At 40.4% G+C, this 19,689-nt stretch overlaps 1 protein-coding gene across 3 annotated transcripts in view; it reads right to left on the bottom strand.

Moving 5' to 3' along the window:
- Positions 1 to 17,740, bottom strand: part of CDK6 (cyclin dependent kinase 6) — a 215,115-nt gene extending 197,375 nt beyond the window's left edge. The window contains exons 1-2 of one of the 3 annotated variants that reach the window (XM_079152106.1): positions 17,591 to 17,740; positions 14,245 to 14,825 (exon numbers count right to left, since the gene is read on the bottom strand). In XM_079152106.1, coding sequence (XP_079008232.1) covers positions 14,245 to 14,477 — 233 coding nt within the window. In that variant the 5' untranslated portion in view covers positions 14,478 to 14,825; positions 17,591 to 17,740. Of the gene's footprint in view, positions 1 to 14,244; positions 14,826 to 14,934; positions 15,084 to 16,248; positions 16,950 to 17,590 lie in introns of those variants that run through there. The other 2 variants (XM_079152107.1, XM_079152105.1) reach the window with 2 other exon arrangements.
- Between the last annotated feature and the right edge of the window lie 1,949 nt (positions 17,741 to 19,689).

Raw genomic sequence — 19,689 nt, 5'->3', positions numbered from 1 at the left:
TCCTTATATCAGATAAAGTGGACTTCAAGCCAAAGTCAACAACCCACTTTTAAGTATTTACCTTAGCAAAGAAAGCTTACCTTAGCAATGAAAGTGTATGTTATATCAATGCAAAAACCTATACATGAATATTCATAACAGCATTATTTATAACAGCACCGAACTGGAAACAATACAAATGACCATCAGCAGGTGAAGAAATAAATTGTTAAATCTATAAGCTGGGAAAGAGTGGACTACTTATACAGTCAACAACAGGAATGAAGCTCAAGAATACTATCTGTAAAAACAGAAAAAAAAAAAAAAAAAAACCCACTGCTTGATACCATGTATATGAAACTCTAGGAAGTACAAATCTAAAATGATTATGACAGAGAGATTAGGTTGTTGGGAGTTTCAGTGGGGAAAGTAACTGGCTGCAAAGGGTCTTAAGGACCTGTTAGGATAATGGGCATATTTTAGATCTTAATTGTAGTGTTGGTTATATGGATGTACGAATTTGCCAAAACTCATAAAACACACACATTTAAAATGAATGCACTGTACTGTTTATAAATTGTATGTCAACAAACTCAACTTAGAGGAAATACTACATAAAACTAGAATAGGATGCTTAAAAAAAAAAAAAAAAGGCAGAAAACAACAACATAAAAGATGCTTTGAAGTTAAAAATAATTGCCAAAAGAGGAAATTCTAGAAACAAGTGGAAAATAATAAAGATTTTTTTTAGTACATAGAGAAAAAGTCAAATAAAATAAATTCATTAGAAAATAGAGGAAAAAAATAAACAACAGAGAATTAAAGCCTATAAGATGGAACTTTGAAAAACACAGCAGTCTCAACTTTAAGACAGTATCTGACTAATAGGAGAACCTCAAAAAGAGAATAGAACAGAGAGGAAGAAGTTATTTTTAAAAATAAAATGAAGTAATCTATTCTTAGAAATATTTCACAGGATGCCCACCAAAGTGAACAAAACACAACACAATACCTAGAAGTATTTCTGAAGAACACAGACTAGATAAAGGTGAACAGGACAATAAAAAATAAAAAGGCAATTATAAACTCCAGGAAAAACAAAATGGTACAAGAAAATCATGGCATGAATAGAAGTACACTAAAACAGGGCATAATTTTAAGCAAGTGATGCAGAATAAGAAAATAAAAAATTTATATTTAAGAAAGTAGAGTTGACTCCATGAGCCTCATAGGGTTGAGGTTTTTTGTTTTGTTTTGTTTTTGGTAGGATCTGCCAGGAAGGAAATGTAAAAACCAACTATTTGACCCAGCAGTGAACTCTATATAGTTAAAATAATGTAAGCACTGTTTACTAGCATTCAGTTTCCAAGAGTCAACCTTTAGACAAAGCAGGAAAATTTCTGTTGTGGTTGCAGAACAGAATGCAAATATTTAGTAACTTGAGCAAATCAGCTAATGACATTATGATGTTAAAGGAAGGCCAAAGGTAGAGGAAAGGTTAGGAAGATAAAATATGCTCCTCTTACTAAAGGAAGAATCAGGAGATACTGTCCAAGGAAATAACATAAAATTGTTTAGGAATGCTTTTAAAATTATTACATGAAAGTAAAAAAAAAAAAAAAAAAAGTGAAAAAATCTTCATCTTTCTGAGTAGGAAGTCAGTAGATTTTGTCTGAAATTTAAATATCAAAAAATAGAATGTAGCCCATTATCTAGATTTACAGAGGCACCTACCAGCAGGACTAAAAACAGTCAAAAGAATCTGACTGGAAATAGGGGTAGTTCAGGCACGAGTCTGGCTTGTTTTAAATCATCAGTTGCTTTGTACTAATCAACAAGTATTAACACATGATTACAAAAAAAGCTGAGGGTGGTACAAATTCTTTAACATTCCCTCCATTATGGTGTGGTGTATTTCTCCTCCCCTTAAATCTCTGGGGCTTTGAACTTACTCATAACCAACAAAATGTGACACAAGTAACACGTACCTTGTTTCCTGATATGCTGACTTTTGAAGCCGTGAGCTACCTGGTAAACCCAACTTCTCTGAAGTTTTGATGCTGAAAGTAAGACCAGACCAAGTGTATGTGGACTGGTCAAGAGTTTCAGCTCAGGTCCTGGCCTACATCTACCAACCACGAGACTGGAGATTGAAAACACTCCTAAACGAATCACATTCCCAGCTGTTGACTCATATCCAGCTTATGTTCCACCCATCTCAGAGAGAGATACACTATTCTTCACTGTGCACTGTCTGAATTCCTCCGTTACTACAACCATGAACATAAGAAAATGATTGCTTTAAGCCTCTAAATTTTGGGGTAACATTTACATAGCAATATTAACCAAAAAAGTTACTTCAACAGAAAAATTTAACTAAATAAAAAACTTCAAATAACTCTTCTTCCCTGCAAACTTTGGTACTGTACTTTAGGAACAACATCTTTGCAGCATAGCTGACAAATGATTGGGAACACCATACATTTTTCTTTTCTAGTCTATTCTTCCTTCCTTCTTTCTTTCCTTCCTAAATATATATCTATATATCTACATATATAGATATATATATAAATACATATCTGAATATATTCCTAAATATATATCTATATATAGAGAGAATAGTTATATATTATATATAGCTACATATGCTATATATATTATAAATATACACATATATTTATATCATAGTTAAATATATATATGTATATATTATATCTAGTCATGACCAAGTGATGTCACAACACATCAGGTAAGCAGAGAAGAAAGGGACTTGAAATGGCAACACAAAATAGGAGTATTAGGGCAAGATTCACCATGAAACTGGCCACTTGAGCATCACTATTCGTAAGGAAAGCTGTAGCCATTTTTACAAAGGCTTCACAATTTATGTTCAACCCTTTAGGGGAAAGTATGTCAATATCTTTATATGCATTCACAACCCAGAGAATCTGAAACCATGCCCTTAAATTTCCACCAAAATATCTAAATCCAATCTGTAAAAATGGATATAGCTACCTAAAATATTATTAAATTTCACTTAATATTACTGATATAAAATTACCTTCACAATTTAACAAAAAGAGTACTGGAAAAATTAGCTTAGAAGGGATCTCTTTCAGGGTTCAGTTCACTTGCTAATCCTTATATTATTAAAATAACTGTGTCAAAATTCAATTCACTACATAATTTTTTAAAGCATTTTCAATGTGTGGACAGAGAAATAAAATGTCTGCTAAATTTTGGTAATAATTTACATTTTGATTGCCAATAAAATTACCATAAAAAGAGCAATCATCAGTTACATTTACTCAGTTGACTACTTTTACTTAATAGATATTTATCCAAGTACATACCAGGCACAGTTCTAGATACCAGAAATCCAGTCCTGAATAAAACAGACAAAAATCCCTGCCTTGACAGAGATTCTACTCTAATTGGAAGCAGACATTCCATAACTCATGAAAATAAACATTTAAGTACTAGGTACAGTGGGCAAAGTAAAGATGATTCAAATAAAATCCCCAAGAAAGAGCAATCAGAAAACTGTGCCATTTATCATAATGGCATTCTAAAAATGATACTCTGAAATTATTCATTCAAGAAACAGTGGCTTCAGGGCCTTCTAAACACTCTAGAATTTTCACCTCCTTTCAGATCACCAGGTTTCAGATGTTGAAGTCTACCAAGAAACTTCAGACCTACTTGCTATCTCAGATTCTCTCATCTCTACCTCAATTTAGCTCATCTTCTCCCATTTCCTTCCCTTCTTTTAATGAGTGTGCTGTCCTTTCCTCGGGGGAAAAAAACCACTATCTTTCATAAACAAAGATGTTTCTTGTGATTTATCCCAAATGCCTGTGTTTCTAGGACTAGAATTGATACAATTGATTCAACTAGGCTCATAGTTCTTGAGATCAAGCCCCTCAAGAGTAAAAGCTTTTATCCCTTGCAAAACTAGTTGGTATATCTGAGAATCCAGCCAGCATCAGTTACAGGAGAAAAATATAGTATTTAAAAACCACTGATTAAATCTCATAGGCTTAAAACAATTTGTATTGACTACTAGGATGTCACTTTTCTTTTGTGCCTTGTTTTGTTTTTTGTTTGTTTGTTTGTTTGTTTGTTTGTTTGGTACTGAGGATTGAACCCAGGGACACTTTACAACTGAGCTATATCACAGTCATTCTAATTTTTTTTATTTTGAGGCAGGTGTTAAATTGCCAAGGCTGTCTTGAACTTGAGATCCTCATGCCTCAGCCTCCAGTCACTGGGATTACAAGTTAGCACATAGCACTGGGATCTTTTGTCTTAATGTGTCCAAAATAAAAACAAAATGTGTTACTTGGAAGAACTTGTGCTCCCTGGGTTCCCTTAAGGAACTCATTTACATGTGCTTCATTTGTAATTAGCTTCAGGGTTCCCTTCTAAATCTAACTCTTTGTCCAACTCTGTCTCTTGGTTTCTCATGGCTCAACAAGAAAATATCTTGTTTTTTACCTAAGACTTTGTAATAACTTCTCTAAGTGATTCTACATGGTTGGAATGTTTACTACATCATCTAAAACTCCCAACTTGAAACTACTCAGCTAATTTCTTGGTTTCCACTAAAAAAGTTTTTACATGTATGTTGGTCAAAGCCAAAGCTTTAAAGTCTGACCTTGAGATGCAGTCTTTTTTTTTCTTGTTCGGTTATCGAATAAACGTAAATGTCGATACTTCCAAGTTTACACCCATATACCTTCTAAAAATAAAAGTATTTTAGGAAAAGTAAGTGTTCTATTCTAACCATTAGGAATACCTAATATAGAAATTACGAGATTACTTAGCAATAAAAGGAAGCAAAGAAAAAGGATTCACTAGAGATTAGTGCTCCTAAAAGAGAACAGCTTCCTTTCTTCAGCTAGAATTTCTTAATGATTTAAACACAGAGTAAATTTTAAATGTCATAAAAACAGTTATATGTAAGAATAAAGAGAAATTCCAAAGTGTGACATAAATATGAATAATTCTGTTTGAGATTTTGAACTTAAAAAAAGAGGGAGAGAAAGAACAAGCAAAGACTCTAACTTGTCTTTGAGTTATTTTGGACAGTGAAATACTTCCATGTGTTCTCAGGAGCATTTGGTTCACAACTCTTCTCACAAAAAATCCATTAATGAATAGGATGCAGCAATGAGTAAACCTGACACCAATTTCTAATACGCTCATGAAAAGATTATATTTTACTATAATCAGTATAAATCCAATATGCAACTTTTCAGAAATACCTAACTCCATTAGTACTTTTACATGGGTTGGGGGGAAAGAAAGTACATACTACCTATTAATAACATAGATGTTGTTATATGCCAGTTTCCTCAAGAAAATTACATAAACTCCTTGAGGGGAGGAATTAGTTTTTGAATAATTCCCTGCATTTGTATATAATTTGACCTTTGTATTCATAATTTCATCTGATCATAATAACCCATAGGGTTCTAAGAGTAGGAATAATTCCTTTTATACTGTGGAGAAATGGCAGCCAAAAGACAAAAGGAATTTACCCAAGATCACACAGCTAATGAGTTGAGGAGTCAGAATAGAATCAAAGTTTCCCAACTCCTAGTCCACCAGCAGGTGCACTTCTTGAATTATTATTATTATGAAAAATTTTCAACATATACAAATGAAAAAAGACCAGTACAACACACCTCCTATAGCTTCAACAACAATCTACTTACAGCCCATTCCTGTGGCATTTAGATCCAATTTTGAAACAAATTCCAGACTTCCTAACATTTTTTGGTAGACATTTCAATATGTAGGTACTTTTGTGATCACTGTCTTAAATTTAATAAAGAATCTAATATACTTGTTGAATGCTAGAAACTCCACTTACGTTTTCAGACATCATTATCCATTTTTTATTTAAAAAGTTAAATTCTGAATTCCTAAACGGAATACACTCATTTTTCTATTCACAGATATTTATTTGGGGCTACAAAATGCTAGGCACCATGCTAAGTGTCTGAGATACAATGAGGAGCAACACAACACAGTTTCTTCCAGCAACTTTGCATTCAGTTGTTCTGCATGCGTATGTGCAAGTACATTTGCACACACACATCAGCTATATGTGTCTGGAGGAACTGGAATTAGTTCAAGATGGAGAAACAGTTCATAGCTAGACCTACTGATACGTCAAAGTGAAATCCAAATTCTCTCCGCATTATGTGGAGTAGAAACAAGGTCTGAGGGAATCCAGAATCATCACCTTTGGGAAATTATTAAGAAGATTTACCTAATGTTGCTCTAACAGTTTTTCTATCATGGAAAGTCAAGGAAAATTAATGGGAAAATATTAATATTTAAAAATTCAAGCAATTAAAATATATTTACAATATCTTACATTCCTACATTTAAAACATTTTCAAAGCATTTTCAACTTTTACTATGTATTCACTTCCTCATGTTAACATCTTCTTTACCGAATATAAATTCAGTTCAACTGCAAAGTTAACTATGGGAATGAATTACTTAAACTCTAAAACTCACTTTGATATAAGCTATACAGATTGCAGTAAAACAAAAATGAAACTATTTTTCAGTATTGTTAAAATCATTTTCCAGGAAACCCCATAAGTGTAATCCAATACACAGATCTGTTCTCCTTTGTTGGACACTTCTTACTGTCAACATTCTTTCATGTAAAGGAAATAACCCATATGGTTCCCTCCTTAATAACTGGATCCCTTTTTATGATTTCACTCAATTTCTATTTATTCATTTTATTGTCAATGGATGTATGGTTAAATGAACAAGATCTCAAGAGGAGCTTAGAGGAGCTTACAACCAGGGTGTGAGAGGGTGGACAGTCACAGAAGGGTAATTATGGAGGAAGGAGGATGAATACTATATTTTACATAACAGATTTTATATAAAAGGGTAGATACATGCTAAGTGCCATTAAAGAAGTCCAAAGTTCACAGGGTTCAAAGGAAGCAGAAACATTATCCAAATGGAGGTACCCAAGAGTACACTATAAGGCGGCATGAAACCTTGGCCCTGAAGGATAGGAAGCATTTCAACAGGTAGAAAGAGTGGTGCAGGGAGGGGCATCAAGTGCAATTTCTGAGGTCAATCCAAATGAAAATCACAGAGGTTAAGTGGAAGGCAAGAAGGACACTTGGGGGACATGGGGGAATCTGTTTGACTATAGGGTACACAAAGAACACAAGAAAATACCAAAACCAATGCTAGTATTTAAAACAAAAATGGCTAGTTGGGAAAAATTTTAAATATGAATATGTATTTGAAGGCTCTTTTTTAAATAGACTACATGTGTGTGCATTAGAGTTAATATTAAAAATCTCCCAGCATCAGTGTTAACCTTAGATAATTAATAATGCTATATACATCTCTCTAAAAGAATAAACAGTGTCTATCTGAGGGGTTTATAATTTAATTAATTCTACTTATCTCATTCATTTAGGAAATATACACTGGCCAATCAATAGCTATGGACACCTTATTATTTATGGATATAAAAACACAATCTTTGTCCTCAGGTCAGCAAACAGTTAATTAAACCGAAAATACTTTTAACATTGCAAGGGAGTTTTTTTGGTATGCAATGACTATTTGTCATTCTGTCTTGCTAATGTTGGACATAAACATCTGCCTGAACCTTAGCTACCTTCAATCAATTTGTAACTACAGTGCATATATTTGTGGAATAAAATAACTGACTAAAAATAAGACTTTTTTTTGCATTTATAAAACAACTCCTGTATGTCCCAAAGGAGCTTGGACTAGGTTATATCTAGGACACTTTTCAATTAAAAAATTCTCATACTATGATTGTAATTCCACTGAATTAAAATCTTTAGAAAGGCCAGATAATAGGAATCAGTATTTATATGTGTGTGTGTGTGTATATATATATATATACACACACACCACACATACACAAACTACATTATGGGCAAAGCTAGATCAAGAATGTTTAATCCTCTGGGTTGGGGGTGTACCTCAGTGGCAGAGCTCTTGCCTAGCAAGCAGTAGGACCTGGGGTCAATCCCTAGTACCACAGAGGAGAAAATATTTAATACTTTATCCCAAATGGACTTCCAGGCTACACTTGCACAGATTCCTTGCATGTGTACACTTGCACAGATTCCTGCCACAACATAACTTAGTGCCCTTACTTCACTTCTCAGGTGCCATCAGCTACATATGCAGCTGGTAAAACAAAATCAGGTCTGGCAGCAAACTGGATATATTTAAAACAACTGCCCAGAAGCTCTTATGAAAATCCTTTCTGACTGCTGGTCTGCCTACCTTACAATGTATGGATCATGACTCAAATGTTGACAAGTTAAATGCTTGTTATCAACCATGGGTACCCATTTTCAGTACTGATTCCTGGATATTGGACAAAGCCCAATTACACACACTACCTTCTCCTGTTACCAATTCACCTGGACCCAGATTTCACTTCTGCCATGATTTTGGCTATACCAAGAAGCTCACAATTAATTTACTTCTGATGAAGACAGAAAAGCTCATCTGAACCTCATGGGAAATGCAACAGTGTGATTAGTTCCTCAGAAAGCATGGGGAACACCTTAGCTTAGTGTTTGGAGGTTGTTAGGCTGTCTGACTTTCAAGTATTGGTGTTTATTTCATTCAAAGAAATGGTTAGTAGGTGCCACATTATGTAATATTTCATTCATCACACAAGTATCCAACATTTTGATTTTCCCCATTGTTCCTGTCTAAAATGAATTTAATATAACTGAACTATTCAATTATTTCATTTACCTGTATTATTACTTTAGCTATTTAAATGACCATTAGTGGGGCTAGGGATATACAGGGATATAGCTCAGTTGGTAGAGTTCTTTCCTTGCAAGCACAAGGCCCTGGATTCAATCCCCAGCATCACCAAAAAAAAAAAAGATCATTAGTTATAACCCCAATTCTTTTCTTTAAATAATGTTTTGATCTTCTAATACTAATTTTTTTTTTTTTTTTTTTTTTTTAATACTGGGGATGGAACCCATGGATGCTTTACCACTGAACTATACGCTATACTCCCAGTTCTTTTTATTTTCTTGCTAAGCTGCTGAGGGTCTCACTAAACTGCTGAGGCTGGCCTTGAATTTGTGATCCTCCTACTTCAGTCTCCTGAGTTGTTGAGATTACATGTGTACTCCTGGTTTCAAATTTTTTAAGAGCAGAATTTAATGGAATAGTCATCATACTTTTTAACAGATATACTTCAGTACTGTATCACACTATAGAATTCAGGAATTTCCTGAACAGATATATCATTTATTCCCTGAACACTATCACCTTTATCTTCATGTAAGTCATTTTCTTCAAACTAGAAATGTACTATTTGATTTACCTTTTTCTGCCAAAAAAATAAACAATAATGTTTTAATTGCTACTTAGATTTAAGAACACAAGCTGCTGACTTTATAATGGCATGACAGATGAGTTGCTTGACCTCTGGGGCTTTAGTTTCCTATCTATAATATGAAAGAACTGAAAGATTTACAGTGTCTTCTAAACCGTAATATCCATAACTTTACAATGATATAGTGTAGGTATGGACTATTTCCTTCTTAAAACCAAATACATTTTTTCAAAAATAGAATGTACTGTTAAGAAGAAGTCTATTTCTAGTTTCATTTACCCAAGTCTTAAACACAGGAAAGTGTCCCTAAAGATATTCAAAATTATACAAGTTTCCCTCTGATAGACTACTTTCTTTTTGATTCCACTGAGAAATTCTAATAATTCCATGTTAACAGTTACATAAAAAGGATACAACTGCCAAGTAAAAAACTCAGCATTATCAAATTCTTCTGAAGAAGCAAGGAATGAGAAGAATGCCATTCACTGTGAAAATATCCATTTACTAAACAACCTTGATAATAATTGGGAAAATTTCCAAGGAACTCAGAGAATGAAGGAACAAACATACTTTTAACATATCAGAATTTAAAGGGATATCTGAAGTGCTTTTCTCGCTTTCACTGAGATAAGACCTAATAAAATTATTTACCCATAAAATAACATTTTAATTCATAATGATTCTTATGAACTAATCCACCTGAAGACCTGGTTTAACGCTGAGTCAAATAATGTCATATTTCTTCTACCCTGTTAATGATTAAGTTTTTTCTAAAAAAAAAAAAAAATTCTTACTCTTTTTACACATTATAGAGCTTTAAAAAGAAATTTTGAAAATTTTCCTGGAATAATCATTGTGCTGCACAGCTTTTTAAATTTTTTTTTTTATTTTTTAGTTGTAAATGAACACAATACCTTTATTTTATTTTTATGTGGTGCTGAGTGCCTCACGCATGCTAGGCAAGCGCTCTACCAGTCACAATTGCAGCCCCCTACACAGCTTTCTCTGTTTTTTTTTTTTTTTCTAAACAGCAACTAAATAGTCTAAGAAAGATCATTTAACATATTTAGACATTTAAATATTACATATCCAACCACTGAAATGCAGTGAAGTGACCTTTAATTTCTAAAGCCAATACTTGAATTTGAATCACTTTTGCTGTTAATACTAATGAACTTAATGTGTGGAGTAAATACAGATAGAACTTACCTGTATCTCATGATACTATTTATGATACTATTTATGGCACATGATACTATTACATATCCATTTTATGATGAACATTTTATTCCTTCAAACAGGGGAACTTAAGGAGGACAGCTAGGTGTGATTTACCCATGTATCTTTCCAGTACCTAGACCCATGGGTTTTAGAGACTTGGTTCCTAAACATTTGTTGAATAAACAGAGCTGAAATGTTCACCTACCTTAGTTACGTGTCAGTGCCTCCTTATATAAATTGATTTGTATATCTCTAGGCTGAAATTTAATCTTCAAAAAGCATTTGATTCTGATTAAGGTTAACTTGTTAACTTGCCTACTCAACCAGCAGATTTCTGGTAACTAAATTATCACAAATATTAGCTGCTTTATAAAACTGGTTAGGTTAAACATAGCAAAACAGAGCAACTGAAATAAAGACAGGTGAATTTTTTTTAAAGAAAGAAAAAAAAAAAAAAAGAGTTTCTCATCCATTAAAGTCCAAGTTCTACAAGCATAGAGGCTTCTTCCGACCTGTTTACAGTTATACCCCCAGCTTCTGCCAAGTGTCTGGCACATTGTAAGTCCTAAATATTGAGTGAATAAACAGGCTGCTGATAAAATATGCCACTGTTTTATCTCTTTATGTGTTTTAGTTCACGATGGAAAATAGAACTCCTTTGTGGAGTGTAGATGCTCCAATATAGGTTAGGACTGAAGTCTGATTCTGGCAAAGGCTCCAGTATTAGGGACTACCAGCTATAAAATTAAAGAGTAAATTTACATCTCAGACACTGGTTGATCAAGCCTGGGCCTGGGAGACATCAAGCACAGGTAAGAAAGAATTTCAAATCATTATCCCTGTGTGTACATGTAGTACCAATGCCAGCAATAAGAAGTCAGCTTTTCTGGCAAATTCATCAAAATTAAATCTTAAATTTTGAGAAAAGCTAATATGTTTATTGTGTTCCTTCATGCTTAGAAGCTTAACTATCTGTGGGAATGGCCTATAATTATGATCAATTACTTATGACTCGAAGGCACTTAAAAAGGCATCTGCCCTTTTAAGCAACAGTTAAATAACCAAATATAAGGCTGTAAAACTTATCCTAGGACAACAAAAAATCAGTTTTGGAGGCCAACTTTGACACTCTGCCTTGGAAGTAAAAGGACTGTTGTCACTTGTTCTTGATTTCCTGACCCTGCCTGAAAAAAATTTTAGCAACGTCTAAAATTCAGAATTTCTGGTCTGGCCAAGCAAGTCATGGGGGACACTGGTTACCCCAAGACAGAGGCAGAAGAGCAGAAACAGGAAGGAAACTAAAAGGGAATAGAGATCTGTAGCTCGTGAGAGTGACCTCATTAATAATTTCAAATGTTACTGATTTCATAGCATATGACTGATGGCCTTGTTTTTCAGGCTAAGTAGTTTTTTAGTTCCAAAGCCCATAAAGTCTATGCTTGAATATGATTTGCTCTTAAAAAAAAAAAAAAAAGGGTCAGGTAAATTGAGGCCTTCCTGGGAACCTGTTTAAGGGAAAGGGTTCCATTAACCTACTGGAATACAAATGCTCAGATATTCGAAGAACTCTGAAATTTACAAAGTGCTTTCACATACATTATCTCACTTTATCCTTCCAACTCCAAAAAGTAAGGGTCATCATCATCACTTAACAGGTAAACATAACTTTAGAAAACTATCCCTTCGTTTTCACTTCATAAATACATCTTTCCAAGATTCACAGTTCAGAATCCAAGTCCTGGGTCAATCAGAACTCTCTAAAGACAAAACACACTCAAAACTGAATAAATCAGAATAGGACAGATCAGCCAAAATCTACCAGCACAACAGAAAAGCAACTTTCCTCTGTTACAAGAATGGATTGCACTCTATAAACTATAGCAATACACAGGGATGCCTCTGTAACAGCTCTTCATTTGGGGTTACTGTATGTGTAGACATGATAATCAACCTTATTTGGCCACTCCACAGATAACAGGCAATAAATTAAGAACTTTGATTTTAAAATTCTAGGGGTAGAATTCATCCTTTGAGAGTGCTCCAGTGACATCTTTGGGAAGATAACTAAGATAACTAAAGCTCCCTATCAGGAGCTAAATGTGCTCTCCCTCTTTCCCTCCACAGGACAAAAACACCCCCCAGAGGGTTATTGTTTTTCAACAAACACACAAAAGGTAATCTGTTGCTTTTATATAAATTCCATCTTCCTAAACACTCCTCCCAGTCTCATTATCTTTTGCCCTCACCCCCAGCTAAAGTAGAAGTATAATAGTGTCCTCTCTCTATTGCCCTTCACTACCTTATTTATGTATTTATGATTCTTTGTTGTCTTCCCTCCTGATTCTCACTGTGTGGGGAACAAAACACCACACAAATCACCCAGCCCAGGATAAGAGGAAACAAGTTAAACCTCCCAGGAAGATTCTGTAGACACTTGGTCTCCCTAAGCCAATACAGAGGGCTTGGTATTTCAAAGGTCAGTCTTGGGTCTCTCCATTTTGATGACTAATGTTAAACTGTTTGACTTTTTACAAGTATATTTAGCAGTGTTTATTTACATAATTTCATCCAGGACACACACAGTAGGCAGGCAGTTGCTGTACAGAATCCCTAGATGGATGAGTAGACTAGAAGATCCCAGGATCTCCTTCCTCCGACACGCTGAAGGTAAAGAAGCTGTAAAAGGTAAAATCACAACCCAATTTGAAGAAGCTTCTATGCACTTCTTTTCGACTTCAAGCTACATAGCTATGTATCTTTAAAAAAGAAAGGGATGACACAACCACACAATGGGGAAATTCCAGGATCACTAAGAAAACACCATTATCCTAAGTCCACACACTTTCTTTTAATACTGGTTACTACTCATAAGAGAGACTGTTAACTGCTGCCTTCCCACCCACTGGCAGGACCCATCCAGGAAAAGCAAGGAATTTAAAGATACCACATCCTGGACTCACATCTAACTCTTGGGAGAGGGAATCTAAGGACTGTATCAGTCCAGAGATAAGAAGTCAAACAGGTAAGATTTCGGAAGACCTTTTTTAAATGACGCTGCTTAAACACTGAGCATCAGCACTGAAACTTCTTAGACCACCAGAAACCACTTATATTATGAAATTTTAATAAAAAAGAAACTGGGTGTGATTGGCAAACATATTCTTGTGTTTCTGTATTTTCTTTACACCGTACTTACACTAGGCTCCGTCCTTAAAAGTTCCCGTCCTACTAATTATTACCCGCAACCTTTCTCACTCAGTCTCTCAAAAATTCCCCTATGGCAGGGAAAAATATGTGGGGGCTGGCGGGGAGTGTCTCGGGTTGGTAGGTTCCACGTCCCTAAAAGGCACCCACCTCCCCCGGACCCCCTTGGGGACAGGCAGGGAGAAAACACTTCGGAGTTGCCCAGCAGCGGGGGAAGCCTGCGCAGGTCTTCTCTGACTGGTCTTTCCGTAGGCTGGCTGGCAAGGTCACCGGCTCTGGCTCGCGGCTCTGTCGACGAAACTCATTCGGTCAGATCGACTCGTGGCGCTGGGCTTCCCTAGCAGCCCCTGCCTGGTACCTTCCTGGGCCCGAGGATCCCCGGCCCGGCCTCCCCAGAAGCGCTGCCCCCGACAGTGCGGGGGTGGCACCCTGCTCACCTGACCACGTTGGGGTGCTCGAAGGTCTCCAGGTGCCTCAGCACCGCCACCTCGCGGATGGTGGAGAGTGGCATGCCCTCCTCGCCCGTCTGCACCCGCACGCGCTTCAGTGCCACGAACCGGCCTCCGTTCTTCAGGTCGCGGGCTTTGAACACCTTCCCATAGGCGCCCTCCCCGATCTCCGCCACGCACTCATACTGCTGGTCCGCGCGACTCAGGCTGTCCTTCTCCATGCCGCCTGGACGCCGCCCGGCGCGGCGCCGCTGGGGCGGGCGGGGGTGCGCTCGGCTGGTTCGCCTCCTCCGGGGCTCCCGGAGCTCGATCTTGCTAGCCCTCGCCCCCGCTGGCTCCCGCGCTCCAACTCTGGGGCTCTCGCGGCCGCCGGGCTGGATGGAGCGACCTCTCGGCCGACTGGCGCAACCCTGGTGCCGCCGCCGCGAAACTCCGCCTGCCTGCCGAGTCGCCGCCGAAGGAGCGAGTGGATCCCTCCTCTTCCCTTCCCGAAGCGAAGTCCTCTACACAGACACCGCGGCGATTACATAGTCTCTGCCCGAACGCGTCTCCGTCCACAATCTCGGCACCTAAAAGGAGAGACGGGAGGACAAGAAAGTGCAATCAGACATCCCAGGAGCCTTTCACGGGGTTCCTCTGGATTCCCCTCCTCCTCCTTCACGAAGCCCCGGTAGCTACCCTTCGCGAGCTCCGGCCTTCTCCAAGCCGCCTAATCCTTCCTGGTTTTTCCGAGAAAAGCGAAGTTACTTTTCTTTCCCTGCAGGGCTGAGCCGTCTTCGCGCGGAGAGGTTGCAGGGGCCCCTCGGGGATGAGCGCGCCGCGCGGGACGCAGTGGAACGGGAGGGGGCGTGCCGAGCAGCCCAGAGTGTGCTGGGAGCGCGGGGGGGAGGGAGGCGCCGGGGACGTCAATGTCACGGCTTAATATTTATACCTTTATGATTGTATGCGCGGCTACCCTTCTCGCCTCCTGGGGCCTGGACGTGCAGGGAGAGGGGGTCCGGGTGCTTTCAGGGGCTGTGCACAATCTGGTGTGAACCGACTAAGGGTCCACCCGTTTGGGGCAGCAGAATGTGGGTGGGGGCTCTCGGGACCCTGTAACCCGATGCTGGGAGTGTGCGAGAAGGGGTGGTCAAACATCTGCTCGGAAATTGCTTCCTTTCTACTTTCAGTTTTTCCTCGAGGAGACATTTAAAAACTATTCGCACACGCAAATGGTCTTTTGGGGGTAAAGGAGTCTTGGTGGGAAATGGTATTCTCGGACTCGGAGGACCTCCCTGGTGGAAACCCAGAGAAGACAACCATCGGGTGGAAGGGCTGGGGCTACTGGGGGTGGGCGAGCGAGAGGCCCTGGAAAGGGGGGGGTTCCCCGTGGGAGCTCAGAAGTGGGAGAAAGGGGTGTTCGCCACACTTTCGCTTGTCGTGTCCTTAAAAGAGTAACTTCAGGAGGAAGACAGCATTACCGTTCTCCACTTGAAGATTTCTGATTTCAACCTGAGCAAACCGCCACCTCCCTAAAAAGGGTGGGGGTGGGAGCAAAGGCTATGGCTCCAAGGGTGAGTGAGAGGGGGGCTGCGCCCTCGGGACCTGGACTCAGGATCCTTTCCCCACTGCCAGGCCGTCCTGATAGAGGTGGCGGGGGTGGCTGCTCCACTCCCCTTAGGGCCAGGTCCCGTCTTCAGCTGTGCGTCCCCAGGCCCCAGAACCCTCTGCACAACAAAGTGCCTGAGTGGGGTACCCTAACTTTCCCTCCCCATTCTGTTGTTATCCAGGACGTAGGGAGCTTCCCTCCCGCCCCACGGCCGCCTCAGCCTCCGCCGGACATTCGCCACGCCAGCAGCGTGTCCAGAATTCCCAGGACACCTTGGAATTACCTGCCCCGCAACCGCTGGTCGCTCGCCTTCTGCCAGGAATTAAAGAAACAACAAACGGCGCGACCCCCACGGTGTGCGGGCGGAGCGGACCGCAGCGAGCGCAGGGCCTCTCAACACTTACTCTTTTCAAAACTTTCCTTAAAAGCCGAGGAAAGAGCCCCCAGAGCCTGCCCCGGGGTCTGAGCCAGGTCGAGGGCCACACAGGTAGCGGGGGAGCAGCCGGCGGCCGCCCAGTCCTCCCCTCCCGCGTCCCCCTCCCCCTCCCGCTCGAGTCCAGCCCCGGGCTCCGCCGCTAAGGAAGCGTCGGGGACGTCCCACCCCCGCAGGGAACTGCGCCCGCTGCCCCCGCCCGGCCCCGCACCACCCGCGCTGGCTCTCCCCCCTCGCCCCCGGACGGTCGGCTTCAGCAGAGAGAAACGGGAGCAGCAATGCCTTTTCCCCCCCTCTCCTCCACTTTTTTTTGTTGTTGTTGTTGCTTTCCCACGCTGGCTGAATGTGACTTGACCCCATTTCAAAAAAGTTTGACATAGTGCTTCAACATTTCCGCATTCCTCCGCGACTACAAAGGCTGCAGCCGCCTCCTTCTGCTTTCTGTCTCTGCTCTCTGTCTTCACACTCAATGAAATCCTTCATGTGCCTCTCCCGAAGCCTGCCAAGCACCGCAAGGGTCGCCACCAGCGCAGCGAGAAGAGGCCGCATCGGGGACCGCGACTCCCGCGTGTGCGCACACGCAGATGCGCCCACGTGCATACGGACGGGCGCGCTGCGGGGCCCAGAGCTGCTCGCTGCGGGCGTGCGTTTTAACTTCGATGTTTTAAATAATAAATATAAACTTGGAAACTAAAGTAAACGTGCGTCCTCGCGGGGCTGTAAGCCTGGGCACTGGTCGGCTGCGTGCACTCCTCTGTGCATAACACGCCCGCCGGGGTTGTCAGCAGGAAGCCCGCGTTAACATTTATTTCATGGTGGGGAAGATGGAGCCCACACCCACACCTCAACAAGCTGCAGAGGGAGCTTTCGTGGGGAAATAAATAGGGGGCATGGAAACACGTTCTCCAGCATGGAGTCCCCAGAGGCAATGCATTTTACACTCTAAATGTGAATTATTATGTGAATGTCCGAGTAGAGTTCAAGTTCCGTTTGGAGAAGTTGGATGAGAAGTGTATGTGTGAGTGTTCGTGCGCACAGATATGTGGGAGCTGGCACAGGATCTTGGTGTCGGGGTGTCCTACTGCGGGATGTCCCCCTCTCTCCAGATTAGATAAAATTTCTCTTAGCTCCCCAAACCCGGCCCCCGTAACCAACCCCATCTCAGTTCCTAAGGGGTTAACCAAAGTCGATTCCGAGGACACACAATACCCCCACCCCGCACTCACCCCCACCCACATTCTTGCCTCCGACCCCGGCAATCCCCCTGGGACCCCCCACCCCGAGCCCACCCACCAGAGTCCGTAGCTCCTCACCTGAGGGGCCCAGACGCGTTGGGCCTCCGGAGGGGGCTGCGAGTGTCACTCAGACCTCCGCACGTGTCCACCGCGCGCGGAGCAGGTAACCAGACTGGGGAAGGAGTTACCAGCACTCTCTCCCGCGAGGGCGAGGGGGTGGGCACAACGGCGGAGGGCGGAGGGACCGCGGAGGGCGCCGCCCGCGCCGCTCGCTGGGGGCGGACGGGGGCCTCCGGGCTGCGGCCGGGGCTGGGGGCCCGAGCCGGGGAGGCGGTGGGGGCGGCCGCGCGGCAGGGGCGGAGGCGGGGACCCGCGAAGCGTCCTCTGCCCGAGACCCACCCTGCCGCGGGGCCGGGGGCTCGAGGCGCGGTGGCAAGCAAGTGTGCAAATTAAAGCCTTCCGGAGAGGGGGAGGCGGCCGAGCCCTGGCTGTGCCCGGAGCCTCCCCGCTCCCCAGCAGTCCACTCCGAATGGGGGGCGAGAAGGGCGGCGGGGAGGGGGGTAAATGAAAATTTCCGGTTTTCACTGCAACTGGAGTGGGGGATCCCGCGATTAAAATAAGCGGCGTGAGAGGGCAAGGGTGGGGTGTGTCGTCGGGAGTCGGCGGAGTTTCCACGCCCAGGGTCGCCCAGAGTTGGGGTTTTGACAGGGTGAGGCGGGGGTATCAGCAGTCCGTGATGCGGACGGATGGAAAAAACACAAAACAACCAACAATAATTATGAGGAGCCGGTGGGGGGTGGTAAATACCAATGCTTTCCAAGAAACCGAAAAATCAGACCAAAAAACAACTCTTCTCTATTAAGAAAAATTAAAAAAAAAAAAAAAAAAAAAAAAAAAAAAAAAAAAAGGTCTGGCAGGATGCCTTGTAGAAAAGAAAATACTAATCTGTCCAAGCACTTTTCACTTTCAGCATGAACTACATTTGTTTTGTTTTCCTTCGCTTCCTTTCGGCCTCACAAAGCCCTATCTTTTCCTTTTGGACAGAGGCTATGGTTTGGAAATTGTCAGGCACTCTTGTGGTTAACGATCTACTTGAAGGGGCTGGCGGGGTCACAATTATTAAGTGGTTAGCAACTGCTGAGGGTTCACTAAGGTATTTCTGAGGAGCCAAAAAGACTAAAATTTAGTGTAAATAACAGAACTGCAAGATAATAGACACACGTGTACACGCACACAAAGAGGAGTGCTTAGTTTAAGTGCATGATAGAAATTTTGAAATGTGAAATCTTGTAAAATGTATATTTTACCTGCTGAGAAGACCTGAATGCAGTTATTTCAGGTGAAAATGAGATTTTGGAGGGGGGAAAAAGTCTTCAAGACTTCCTACAATGGAGTAAATGAGAACTTAAAATAGCTGTCTTTTGGGAAATAATCAGTGTTCTCCACTATCTGCATTTGTAGAATATTTGAAACCCTTTTTAAACATCTTAAAGCAAAACTAAATAAAAGAAAATAAAAATTAAAAACAAAGAAACAATAACTATTTTGGTACTTTGTAGAAAAATAAAAACCCAACAAAATTTTGTTTGAATTGGACACATTCTCTATAAATCTTTTGCTTTTTTTGAATTATAAATTACATCACTAATTTCATTTTAGATCAAATTTTTGCCTTTATGAAATTAATTCTGTACTGCAGTGTTAAGTAAGCTGAGAGAAATAAGAATTGATGCATTTCCACTAATAAACATTTTGCAATGCATCATAATAATTTTTCTTAAATAATAAAAGTGAATAATTATGTCTTTAAGCTTAAGATAATTTATAAAATACATTTTGTGTTTAAGAGCATATCTTCTAAAATGAAATCCAGTTTCTGAATAAAATTAATATTTGTTGTCTGTCAATTTTATATTATACATTAAAAAAGCAAATTAGAAGTTAACTTTATATAAAATATTGAATGATTACAAATCACTAATTGGACTTCAAACTAGAGATACAAATAGAAATCCTCCATTTTGATAATGGTGCCCACTTATCAATGCCTTTTAAAACAAGGTTTGCTTGCTAATAATTAATATATTTATATCTGTAGAAATAATGGCCAATAATTAGGTACAGGAGCCAACACATGATGGCAAGAACTTATTTGAGTAAATCATTTGTTTTAAAAA

Source organism: Sciurus vulgaris (assembly GCF_902686455.1).
Source record: "Sciurus vulgaris genome assembly, chromosome: 8".
NCBI lineage: Eukaryota > Metazoa > Chordata > Mammalia > Rodentia > Sciuridae > Sciurus > Sciurus vulgaris.
The sequence above is the reverse complement of the archived record's forward strand: the minus strand, read 5'-3'. Positions and strand labels throughout refer to the sequence as shown.